This window comes from Penicillium griseofulvum, assembly GCF_001561935.1.
Source record: "Penicillium griseofulvum strain PG3 chromosome Unknown contig_80, whole genome shotgun sequence".
Taxonomy (NCBI): domain Eukaryota; kingdom Fungi; phylum Ascomycota; class Eurotiomycetes; order Eurotiales; family Aspergillaceae; genus Penicillium; species Penicillium griseofulvum.
Genome location: NW_024467471.1, coordinates 1735700 through 1748226, shown reverse-complemented (window position 1 = coordinate 1748226; position 12527 = coordinate 1735700). Strand labels below are relative to the sequence as shown.

At 45.6% G+C, this 12527-nt stretch overlaps 5 protein-coding genes across 5 annotated transcripts; 1 reads left to right on the top strand and 4 right to left on the bottom strand.

Moving 5' to 3' along the window:
• Nucleotides 1–77: 77 nt before the first annotated feature.
• PGRI_016670 (pepsin-like aspartic protease) lies at nucleotides 78–1537 on the bottom strand (the record flags this gene model as incomplete). Its single annotated transcript, XM_040789380.1, has 3 exons — nucleotides 78–205; nucleotides 269–1032; nucleotides 1134–1537. The coding sequence occupies 3 exons, from the start codon at nucleotides 1535–1537 to the stop codon at nucleotides 78–80; spliced, it is 1296 nt and encodes a 431-aa protein (XP_040646333.1).
• A 2412-nt stretch (nucleotides 1538–3949) lies between these two features.
• Nucleotides 3950–4649, bottom strand: PGRI_016660 (DUF4452 domain-containing protein; the record flags this gene model as incomplete). The annotated part of the gene is made up of 2 exons (XM_040789379.1): nucleotides 3950–4267; nucleotides 4389–4649. 2 exons carry the CDS (start codon nucleotides 4647–4649, stop codon nucleotides 3950–3952), a joined length of 579 nt encoding a protein of 192 aa, XP_040646332.1.
• Nucleotides 4650–6682: 2033 nt separating this feature from the next.
• Nucleotides 6683–7707, bottom strand: ssn8 (cyclin-dependent protein serine/threonine kinase regulator SSN8; the record flags this gene model as incomplete). Its single annotated transcript, XM_040789378.1, has 3 exons — nucleotides 6683–7227; nucleotides 7281–7490; nucleotides 7548–7707. 3 exons carry the CDS (start codon nucleotides 7705–7707, stop codon nucleotides 6683–6685), a joined length of 915 nt encoding a protein of 304 aa, XP_040646331.1.
• A 426-nt stretch (nucleotides 7708–8133) lies between these two features.
• Nucleotides 8134–10296, top strand: PGRI_016640 (calcium-binding mitochondrial carrier protein; the record flags this gene model as incomplete). Its single annotated transcript, XM_040789377.1, has 8 exons — nucleotides 8134–8263; nucleotides 8313–8393; nucleotides 8471–8678; nucleotides 8742–9355; nucleotides 9410–9471; nucleotides 9534–9637; nucleotides 9689–9721; nucleotides 9777–10296. The coding sequence occupies 8 exons, from the start codon at nucleotides 8134–8136 to the stop codon at nucleotides 10294–10296; spliced, it is 1752 nt and encodes a 583-aa protein (XP_040646330.1).
• Nucleotides 10297–10857: 561 nt separating this feature from the next.
• PGRI_016630 (glutathione S-transferase family protein) lies at nucleotides 10858–12108 on the bottom strand (the record flags this gene model as incomplete). The annotated part of the gene is made up of 5 exons (XM_040789376.1): nucleotides 10858–11439; nucleotides 11495–11673; nucleotides 11730–11816; nucleotides 11873–12041; nucleotides 12103–12108. The coding sequence occupies 5 exons, from the start codon at nucleotides 12106–12108 to the stop codon at nucleotides 10858–10860; spliced, it is 1023 nt and encodes a 340-aa protein (XP_040646329.1).
• Nucleotides 12109–12527: the final 419 nt, after the last annotated feature.

Here is a 12527-nt window from a genome sequence, read left to right as displayed (position 1 = left end):
AATTATGGGTTTCATTTTTTTCTAATCTATACATTATCACACAACTTGAGGAGCTGATAGATCTCAGAATTTTTTGCTTAAGCAGGCGCCGCGAATCCCAGAGAAGGCCCCCGTTGATCAAAGACCACAAACAGTGCCTTCATGAACACATCGCCATAGACCGCCATGCTTGAACTTCCGCTCGACTGAAGGCCGCCATAGCACACTATTGAAAAACTGGTTAGCTCACAACTCTTCCAAGGCTTGAACGGGGGAAATATTTTCTCACATGTTTCGCCAGTAGTTGTATTGGTTCCAGCTTGGGACCAATTTATGAACGATCCAGGAATGGTAGCCGAATGGCCAGTCCCAATCGCAACAGATAGACTGGGCAAGCTCGAAGTGCAGGGGAAGATATACCCGCCGGCATTATTGGCAAATAATGCGCCATTGACTTGCTTATAATACGCATCCACAAGGTCAGGACTGGCCAACATGAGCGTGGTACCAGTGTCAGCAATGGCAGTGGGTGTCTGGGCGACCGGGTGGAAGGGACCTCCTCCTACAGCGTATTGTGCCGAGTCGAACAACCAGAATCCACTGGATGAATCCACGCTGACATTGGCCATGAGGCCTTGGTACTTATTGCGATCGATTGTTCCAAATTCATACTCTCCAACGCCGTTGCTCAGCAGTCGAGCGGTGAAGACTGGCTCGCCGAGGCTGGGGGCGATGTTGTCGAAGAATGTTTTTTGTTTAACTGGCGTGACGGTGTTAATTGAAGAAAATCCAAGACCGAGGAGTCCGTTAGACTTGGTGTCCTCGGCGAATGTCTGCGATATATCCGTCGGAAGACCGAATGTTTGACCATTGACTTTGACACCGCCAATCGAGACATCATCCTTGCCTACGCCTCCATTGGCATAGGATGAGTCACCGTATTTGATCTCGAATTTGCTGTTGGCAAGCTCTTCGAAGGTGGTGGATTTGCTCGGATCATACACTTCTCGGCTGTTTCGCAGTGACTTGGGAAGTCTCGAATTCATCACCCACCTATATGGTAATTAGTAAGTTTGGAATTCATCCTATGAGCTAGAACATGGAAAGATGTTGCTAGCTAGCCAATTCTCCCTAAGGAACAACACAAAACTTACATATCAGACGAGCCGGTGTCGAAATTCAAATCGAGAGTTTGGCCTCCAATATTGACCGGCGAGACGAATTCCACGTCTCCATCAACAGAAGTGGCATCCACAGCGCCCGTCTGTTCAGAATGAACTCCATCTTCCTTTGCAACTTTCACAGATGCGGTAGGGGTATGCTTAGTGTCGAAAGGTTGGAAGTCGCTAGCATCCACACCATTGAGATCTGCTGCATCAATTCCGAACTTGCGGTATGCCTTACGCAGTGCGGTAGGTCCATGGACAGTGTCGCCATTGCGCTTAACTCTCTCCACCTTAAAGGACCGGCCTTGAAGTTGATTTGAAGGAGCCACGGGCATAGAAAGAGCATTGAAGCTCAACGAAAAGAAGACGGCAAGAAAAAGAGTGAAATACATGTTGCCCAAAGTCGCAACTGGGGATATCAAAATCGAAAAAAAAGAGTGATTAGATCAGGGCCGGCCTGAGTAATTGATATTAAAGACTGCAATGGCCAAGGGAACACAAGGATGAATCCCAAGACACAAGAAAAGAAGGTGATTTTTTGGCAGCTCCGCAGATCTGTAAGGGCAGACTTGTTCTGAATGAATGGGAGGACAATGCCAATGTCTCAAAATGAACGTCAGCAGGCAGTAGTCCTGACTAGAATACCCGCAACCAAGAATGGAAAAGAACAATACAATGTGTTAAACAATGCAGAAAGGAAGAAAACAAAGAGTCTAGAAAACAAAATATAAAGAAAAAAACACAAGAGACAAAGTGAAACTTCATTGAAAGACAATGGCAAGAACGACCCGAAAGCCAAGTACGTGTAGTGCAAGTGCTGTCTATATCCACCTATCGGAGGCAGGTGCTTCACTTCAAAACACTTGGCCCAAGCTGGGCATACTTCACAGACGCCATCAGTCCCAGACCAGAACTATACTCCGTGTATCAGAAGGGGCCCACGGGGGTACGGAGTATATACTCCGTACCTATGTAGGGAATAGTAGGGTACTCTATAATTTGTCTGTTACTACGTGTGTTAGATAAGTGGGGGGATTCCCCTGGGCGCGTGGAGTTTGACACCTGAGACCTTCGAGCTTGTGGAAGGTGAGGATGTCGTTTGTCGATCCTGAAACAGGGCCAGCGGGTAGATGCCCAATCATGCAGAGTATACGGCACACTTGAAACATACTGAAAAGGTTATAGAGATCTCTCTGTAGCACATTAAGTGTGGTTAGCTCTTTTTTTATATTTGAGCCTTTCTTCTTTGCCTATTGGAACCATGGCATTGCGTGGTGACATATCGAGTACTCCGTCCTCAGTAGAACAATGGCATCTTTGCCTCCCGTTGATCTTCGGCCGATCAAACTGTTGGATATTAATTAAAGATCTGCTCATAACTTTTGTATAGTTGGTTTATAGGTTAAGGGATGTACATATATAAGCCTCAATAGACAACCCCCATTTCTTCAAAGCATTATTAATGACTCCCACCATCATATATTTTCCGACATATTTTCCAGCACCACAGGTGATAATATATATAAAACATTTTGATATAATCTGCAAATAAAATATAAAACATAAAATCTTATCTCCCAACTTTAATTCAAACATTCAAACTAGAATGACATCAACATTAGTAGTTCTATGGGCTCGGTGTAGAAAACTTGAAGTATCTACATGCCTAGCCAAGAAAATACTTCATACATGCAAATCTCACGATCTACAAGATAGTCTCGCTATCTTAAGATACAGAAATTTGCTTGAACTTGATAGTATGCAAAAATCAATATAAATGTCATATAATGGCATAACTCTCCGGGAGTCCCCAAAAGGGTAATAAAAGAGATATAGAAGAGATGAAAAGGAGAGTAAAAATGAAAGCATTTTTAAAGTGCATAATGGTCTAGACTCGCATACCGCGAGAGACCCCCAAGGATATCGATTTCAAACAGAAACAACTCCCATCCCATGGTTTCGCTACCAGACCCAACCAGCCACATACCAGTGGCAAGGAAGCGTTGTTCACCAATCCCCAAATTCCATGTACATAGAAACAGTAAAAGATGAGAAAAGTAGAAGGCAACAAAGCAATAAAAAACAACCCAAGATATTCAACAGTGCCCAAGCAATGCAGACGTGTATCGTTTCCGCCTCTAGATCCTTGAAAATGATATCCATTCCCGCCCCGGTAAAAAAAAACCCAAACAAAGAGATCGTAGAAAGTAAAATAAGAAAAGTGCCACAGCGTAGGTGTATCTGGCAAAGTCGTTTGGACGCAAAACCCTCCCAGAAAAAAAAAGGTAAATCAACTCCAAAGGTCATGGACATGCAACGTCAAGTAGCAATGTCACTGCACGTGTGTTCTGTACATCATCGGTGGCCCGACCGGAAAAAAGAAACATAGGCCGAAGAAAGTATTCGTCCCTCCCTGAGAGACGAAAGAGGTATCGTAGGAAAAGGATGCAAGGTATTGTATCGCAGGCGCCGTCGCTCGCAACAAGCTAAGAGTATCGCAAAGGATCTAAAATATGAGGCGAAGGTGGTCGTAATCGGCGAAGAGGAGAGGGTATGTACAGGTCGGTTTTTTGTTTTTCGAATTTTTTCGAATTTTTGTTTTGTCGCCGTATTGGAAACAAATATTTTTCCAAGTTGAGTGTCGTGTCGAATGCAATAGACGTATCGAACAAGAATGCAAGTGGAGAAAAAAAACATTATGACCTGCGATTAAGGGACCCCGATGATGCAGAACAGCTGAAATAAAGGACGTGCAATGGACGAATGGAGATGTAGGGTGCCTACGACTTTGGCAGATGGCACCCTTACCATCGACGCTGAGCATTCTGCATCATCGCGGGTGTGATCGATGAAGGTGGGCTCGACAGGGTCATTCCAGTCGAGGGGTTGATAATCGGAATGACCTTGCGGGTCCGGTTCGCAGGTTGTTGCTGTTGCTGGTAGTTGACATGATTAGGGTTGCCGGCAACACCAGGGTGAACGTATGAGTTTGTTTGAGCGGGAGACAAAGAGATGGATGGGGCCACCTGCTGCACCGGTTGGATTTGGTGCTGCAGAGGTGAGGTATCCGGCGAGCCGCTGGAGAGAGAAGAGCGGTCGGAGGCGGAGTGGATCGAGTGCAGCTACAAATAGAACATGTCAGCAAGACTTGTCTCCTTAAAACATGGTTTATCCAAATTGAGATTGACGATATTCAAGGGGGTGATGAGCAAGGGGTTCGAAAATTCGCCGATCAAAACGTACATCATCTTCAGTCAGAAGACCCGGGCAGAATTCAAGGTCGTCATCCAAATCAAAGGAACGACCAGCCTCAAATCTTGCACGGAAAGCTGTCACAGCCGGAGCTTCCGCCAATTCCCGCATACTCTTGACTCCTCGAAACTGACGGGCATTTTGCGATGCCATCTTTGGGGCACGACGAGAACGCCCGTGGTGGGTATTTGTTGCCTGCATATGAGCATGGTGAGGGTGTTGTTGCTGTTGGTTGTAGAAGTAGGCAGACATTGTGTAAGAAGCCAGCACCCGAAAGTGAGATAGAAAGTTACAAAAAAAATAGAAGAAAATAGAAAAATAGAGGGAAAGATTGGAGGGAAGGTTGAGATATGAGAAGTGTGTGGGAAGAGGCGAAGGAGAAAAAGAGGGGAGTGTTATGGGGGGGATACGGGTTACCGTCATTACCATTTTAAAAGAGCTGAATAAGTGATTAATATGTATAATTACAGTAATGTATTGTAATATATGGAAAGACCGTTACATCGACGCACCAACCAGACCAAAGCGCTAACAGAGTGGCAATAACCTCAAATCCAATGATAACTCGCAGATCTCAAGAAAATATGGATTCAACGGCCCACCAAAATATTCGAAAAACTGACGTCGAACATTATTAGATCTCTACTGTTGTACTAGAACTTTACTAACTCTACAATGACGATTGTTACATACTTTGATGACATCTGCCTTTTGATATACACATCTACAATCCAACCTTGGAAATCTCCAGTAAATCCCCCTTGAAAAAGCTGAAATTTTTCTCAGCCCTTCGGGATCCCTTAACTGCAGGCTGTGCATTGGCTTTGCCTCCCCAGGCACATTCCCCTCTATTTCCCCCTATAGGGTGCCCGAATCGGCAGTGGCTGCTGATCTTGCTTTGATCGGCTCCCCATACGAATTCCCCAATCCTTCGACATGCAGTGCAAAGACCCCTCAAAGAAAACCTTGTTGGTCTCGAGACTCACCCAGCCTTAGCTGCAGATGAACCCGCTTATTATTGGCAGGGGACCTTGACATCCTACCTTATCAGCTCACACCCTTCCAAATCGGAGATCATCAATGCGGAATCCGGACTAGGGTAGCCTAAGGCGCTCACATCGCTGGGTAGCATTGCCTACCCGTGACTCACTACATATATGCGACCGAATAGAAATCAATTATGGGTTTCCACTATTCATGTGGCGAATATTTTTAGGACAGGGACCTATTTCCGTTCCCATTTATCTTGATTCTTCTGGGATATGCCCCTCTCTCGGCGCTTACTGGAACATAAACCCTGTTGTATGATGTGCTGACTTTCCCTCTTCCACCAGTGATAACTTCTATTCTCGATTACACGGCACCGAAACGGATCAAGCCTAAACTCTACTAGAAACAACGTATCACCGTAAGCCTCCCCAGTTTTCGGCTTCACCGCCCCTTTGGCTATTTAGATAATCTCACGAGGCGCAGTTGCACTGCCGAGATCGGATATATCACATATTGATCACATATTGTATACCCCGTAAACGTTGCCCCGAAGCTTGCATCATGCACCTGATCTATCCAGCGTCTATGCAGGGTGATTTGGTGTCTGAGATCGTGGGGTTCCAATGCATGAAATATGTAATTCAATGAGCTGCCATCCGATCCCCAGATACACCGCGCAAGGGACTCGTACGACTATTCTAGTTGCTAGTTGAATTGCAAATATGTGATGTCTATTAGATGGCAAATGTTTCCTCCGAAAACTCTGGGTGATATTGAAATCGCGTGTGGATTCGAGGTACAGCATGACAGCAAGACAAAGAGTCTAGATTCTTACATTCTTACATACTTTAAATATTGAATTGTTTTTATTTTTATAATTTATTTAGGAATCGTACCATATGGAATCTAAGGAAAGTATATGCCTTATTTGTCAGGTCAGCAACACTGGAATGCCCCATGGCTGTTACTATGAAGCTATCCCATGGGTAGGGAAGCACATCTCCACCTGCGAGTATAAACCCCCCCTCATTTTCGCTTCTTATCTTCCATCGACTCTTCACATGGCAGTGAGAATGTAAAATATGCGCAATGGAGACGCATCGGATATGGAACAAAGCACGGCTGATCACCTAGACTCGAATATCTATATTTTGCCCTAAAAGGCAACGAGAAGTGTCTAGAAACAGGTTGGGGGGAGCTGTTAAAACTGGAGTGCTTATACCTGGATCAACTGCCTGTCTGAAATACCGAGATATTGATATATAAAGGTTATGTTAAAGTACAAGATACGGGCATCATTTGTCCAAGTTCTTACTCTTAACCATCCTTCCAAGCAAATCCTTGCAGTTCTTCTCGCTATATTGCTCCCACACCTCGTACAACGAGACCAGCTCTTGTGTACATTCGATGACAGCCTTGATATCGACTTCACTTTCTGCAAGCCAACCGACAAGCTTTTGAATCTTAGGAGGAGGACCCGATCCAGTTTTATCCGATAAAGCTGCCAGCATCTGCATGCCACCGCCATCTCTCATTGAGCCCGCCAAAGCCGATTGCCCGGTTCCCGGGTACGCGGATGAGTGGGTGGGCTTGAATACAACAGCGACAATGATTGCCATGATGGCAATGACATGAGGTGGGTGTAGAAGTGGCAGATCTGTCAGATAATGATCGTTGATAACCGACCAGGCCAGGGCGACTTCGTCCGAAGTGAGTGATAGTTCGGTTTGAAGTTCGGACAAAGTCCGATAAGGATGATGCACGATGAGTTGCGAGCTCAATTCGGATATTAAGGCAAACTCGCATTCCCCGAGCTTTGCCACATCCGGGGTAATAAATTCTGTGAATAGTTTAGCATTTAGTTTGTTTATGGCTTGATATACAGATGCGTACCTGGCCATAAACCGCGCGCTTCGCCGACCACAAAGCGGATATGCTGCGGACACTCTTCCATTTTGCAGGCGAGATAGAAGGCGGTGGTGAGGACAAGGTATGGACTTGTCTGTCGAATCTCATTTTTGGTATAGAATCTCTTGAGATACACCTGCGCTGTCGCAATGGCCTGCTGTCTGGTGGACATTCGTTTGCCGAGTTTGATGAGCTCTTATAATTTTAATTAGCCTGAAAGTTCAAAATATTAAACATAGTAACAAGACCTACGCTGGTTAAAGTAGATATTCAGTAGTCGCTGATCTGGCAGCGGGAACTGCGAATGGGCAACTTTATCCTTCTCCCGTAATCCTTCACGGATATCGGCTAACTTCTCTCTAGAGAATAACCAGTGTCGACGCTGGGATGATGCCCAGTAGTTGGCTGCCATATTGAAAGTTTGATGATGGCCAAGATCACAAATTGAAAGCTGTCACGACATGGTTGATCCGAAGTCCGGGGCTATACAGCTGACCCCGCAGGCCACGTATTTGAAAATGAAATGAGACCGAATCAACAACAAAGTAGAGAACATAAAATATTTAAATAAATATAAGAATCAAGTCTAAACATGAAGTCAGGCTGTAATCCCAAAAAGGGATAGTAGGGCTTGGCCCTGGTCCCGTGCAAGATAATCCGATGGCGTCAAAGGTCAAATCGCTGGGCGCCTATTAATCATTACAAGGGCTAATTCATATTCATAACTTTTTACCTCACGTCATCCTTTTTATGTCCTCAATCTTATTCCCCTCTTCTATCTTGGACCGAACATCCCTTTATAACAAAACAAAGAAATGGTTGGGTAGCAATTTTCATCATGGCATCCGAAGAGTCAAAAGATGAACGCGACAAACGAGTCGCCAAACTCTGGGAAACCTTGGATACTCGCCGAGAGGGCTATATTGACCTGGCCGGGTTAAGGAAAGGGTTAAAGAAAATCGATCATCGTGAGTTTGACCGGGTTCCTTTATGTTTGCGCGTCTGATCTCTTTCCAGCTTTAAAAAATGCGGACGACATGGTACTGAGTGTTGTCCGGGAGGTGGACACGAATGGCGATGGACGTATCGACCAAGCTGGTAAGCCCATGAGAACCCACCTAGTCCGGGAAGGGGTATCCTGGTCGCCAATATTTCGGCTAATCTTATATAAACAGAATTCCGAGCATTTCTCAACCGCACCGAGGATGGGCTATGGAAAATGTTTCAAAGCATCGATCGAGATAACAGTGGAGAAATTGACAAAACAGAATTGCGGAATGCCTTTTCACGTTCCGGAGTCACGGTCTCGAACGTCAAGTTGGACCGGTTTTTCGCCGAGGTTGACAAAAACAATGACGGGGTGATCTCTTACACAGAGTGGAGGTATATGCGTTCTGGTCAAAGGCTGGACAGAGTTGAAGCTGACATATACATTTTCTTCTTTAGGGATTTCCTTCTATTCCTCCCTCTCCAGTCCCCGACCGACCTACACGCAGTTCTTTCATACTACACGGCTACGGGCAATCTAAACCCGGAAGGAGATGTCCACATCAATGACCTGCAGGGTTTAGGTACAGACCATCCGTTTCTTTCACCTTGTATTTTGGCTATCCAACACTTTTTGTACAACTTTTTGTCTCTCCCCGCCTTCGCCTCCCTCCTTCCTTCAGCGCACGCGCAAACCAACCATATCTCAAAGTTGGAACCTGTTTTCGAGCATGAATTTGCGCTAGACGGCGACTTGGAGTTGGAGTGGTTATCTCTTCCCCAGACTACCGCCATGCGGATGTGTTTCCGATATTATGGACGGAAGTTGACCGAAAATACCCCTCAACTAGGCTACTTCCTTGCAGGTGGAATTGCGGGTGCCGTGTCAAGAACGGCCACGGCCCCCCTCGATCGTCTCAAAGTTTATCTCATTGCACAGACCGGCGTCAAAGCAACGGTACAGGCGGCGAAGGACGGAGCCCCGTTGGCTGCGGCAGGGAACGCTTCCAGAACCTTGTTCGATGCACTTAAAGTATTATGGCGGGCTGGAGGAATACGGAGTTTATTCGCAGGTCCGTCGCAGTTTTCGATCTGGTCTTGAAGTGGCAGCGACTAACTATAAGTAGGGAACGGCTTGAATGTGGTGAAGGTTATGCCAGAGTCTGCGATCAAGTTTGGTGCCTACGAGGTTTGTACTCTTGATATTATATTTTCATATACACACCTAGACGAATGCTGACCCGAGAACAGTCTGCGAAACGAGCATTTGCACGACTCGAAGGGCATAATGATACCAAGCGACTTCTTCCCACTTCACAGTTTATGTCTGGTGGTTTTGGTGGAATGGTTGCCCAGTAGGTCTTGTATCTCATTGAGGAGATGTGATTGAATCTAATTGTGACTAGGTGCTTCGTTTACCCCCTTGATACCTTAAAATTGTGAGTGCATCGACTAAGTGATCGCGAGAGCATTGTGGCTGACAATTATCAACAGTCGTATGCAGTGTGAAACTGTGAAAGGTGGCCCAATAGGCAATCAACTCATCGCAGCTACTGCAAAAAAGGTGTGGAACAAGAATGGCTTCATCGGCTTTTTCCGAGGACTCCCGCTTGGCCTTGTGGGGATGTTCCCCTACGCCGCAATCGATTTATCGACATTCGAATACCTCAAACGCACACTTCTAGCTAAGAAGGCCCGTGACTGCGGTTGTCATGAGGATGACGTACCCCTTGGCAACTTCTCGACAGGCGCAATTGGTGCTATGAGTGGAGCATTCAGCGCGTCGATTGTCTACCCCCTCAATGTTCTCCGCACCCGACTTCAAACCCAGGGCACGATCATGCATCCGCCTACATACACAGGGATCGGCGAGGTCTTAAGCATCACACTCAAAACTGAGGGACCTCGTGGTCTTTACAAAGGTCTCACACCTAACCTTCTCAAAGTCGCCCCGGCCATGTCAATCAGCTACGTCGTCTATGAGAACGCGAAACGCATACTTGGCCTACGATAATCTTGCCAGTCCGAACAAGCCCTCAATTCCTCCTTGCATACCCCCGCAGATACCATTCAGACATTCGCTTGCATTTTCGACCTTCACCCCAGCACATCCATTCCCGTGCTTTTGGATCGATCTTTGCTATTCACTGGCTTGACATTTAGAAGCGTTGTCCCCAAGATACCCACAAAAGCTATTGACAGACATGGCACATTCCCTCACCCATTCCCATTTTTGATATCTTTGCTATATCACGAGAGATCACAATATGGCCTTTTTTGCATTCACCTTTCTTTCAATCTGTAATCTTTATCTGTTTTTTATTGCTCATGTTGCGCTCATTTGAGACAACTGTACTTTTGACCAACCTTTGATACAGGGGACTGGGAACCCACCACCAACCACATCAGCATGGCAAGGCGTCTATACAATACCACGGGACTTTTGATTTCCATTTTGTCTATTATTGCAAGAATCTACATGTTTGGATAATACATATTTTTGGAACATTTGTATGAATATTCTTAGATTACCTAGTTTTTCGTGAATCACAAACAGGCATTACCATTCAACCTCTTATTTAGCCGCCTGCACAGCCCTAACCTCCTGATCCTTAGGAAGGATATCTGGTACAGGCCCCAGGGGAGTGATCGCAAACTGATTAATCTGCTTGTGACTCTTAGTATAATGGAATTTGATATGCTCAAAGTCAGTGGTATCCCGGAAAGCAGGGACATCCCAATACAGCCTGCGCACCCAGCGGTGAATAGCCGGGAATCCAGAGCGTATATCGCGTAGATTGCACTTGAAATGCTGCACGTAGACCGGATCAAACCGAACGATGGTAGTGTAGAGTCTGATATCAGCCTCAGTGATATCGTCGCCGAAGAAATACGGCTTCGAGGCTGCTTCCTGCTTGGCGAGGTGTTCTTCAACCTTGTCGAGCGAGGAGAAGAGTGTTGTTACAGCTTTCTCGTATGCTTCTTGCGTGGTTGCGAAACCAGATTTGTATACGCCATTATTGATGTCGTTGTAGATCCATTCGTTGGAAGCGTCGATATCAGCTTGTAAAGCCTTGGGGAAGAGGTCGATTTTCTTGTATTGCTCTGGGAGGATATCATCGAACTCATGGTAGAGCATACGGATGATTTCCGAGCTCTGGTTTCGTTAGTATTTGGAAATGGAAATGGCTACTGGGAAGATTGTTTCATACCTCGTTGCTTACGATCAGCTTGGTTTTCTTATCGAAGAGAACTGGGACGGTGAATCGGCCCGTGTAGTCTGGATCATTGGAGAAGTAGATCTGTCGGATATGGGTGAATTCCGGGTGTAGAGGATCAGGAATGGTGTTCTCCCCTGGCAGTTTCTCATCGGGAGTCGCAAATCGCCAACCTAAGATATGAGTTAGAATCATGTAATTTCCCCACAATTTATGAGATAGTTCTGACCTTCCGCTCCAAGATGCCAATGTACCGAGGAGAAAGAGATGAAGTCCTCAAGACCCTTGAGTTTCCGGGTGATCAAAGTCCGGTGAGCTAGTAGATAATCAGTCACAGATCGAGTGGCAAGTTAACTTGAAGCTATATCATACCCCAGGGACAGGCATAAGACACATAAAGATGGTATCGGCCCTTTTCTGGAGGGAATTGGGCGCCGGCCTCTCTAGATATCCAGTTCCGGAAGACGGATTGCTGACGTTTGAATTCGCCCGACTTGTCGCCGGGTTTCACCCAATCAGTAATGTTCATGGAATTTCCGGTCTTCAATTATAAGTTAGTATAACAATTGGAGCTCTTGTAGCCGACCTAGTTTTGTTCTTACAGCCATATTGCGGGAATAGATGATTGGTGCGGGGAACACAAAGCTTTGATAAGCTGCACGAAGAGGATTTGAACGGAGGATTGGCTGTGAAAGATGCCGCAGTGGTTGAGATCTTAGAATAAAAAACATAAGCGGCAGAGAAGAATTTACCCTTATATATAGAGGAAGAATAAAAATGTCCGGGGGTGATGACGTCCCATGACAAAATGCTGAGTCAGATTTGCTTATCGGACGATCCATCAGCTTTGACAAAGCGATCTGGATGGTCTTGGCAAAGCCTTTGATATTGTAATTTGTACAAATACATTATGGATAGTTTACATTGTAAATTGCGCATATCTAGGCCAAAAGACAGTGGAGAGTGGAATAATCATGATTTCTAGCTACTGTACTAGCAATATGTAGCCGATGGGCTTTTCGTACAT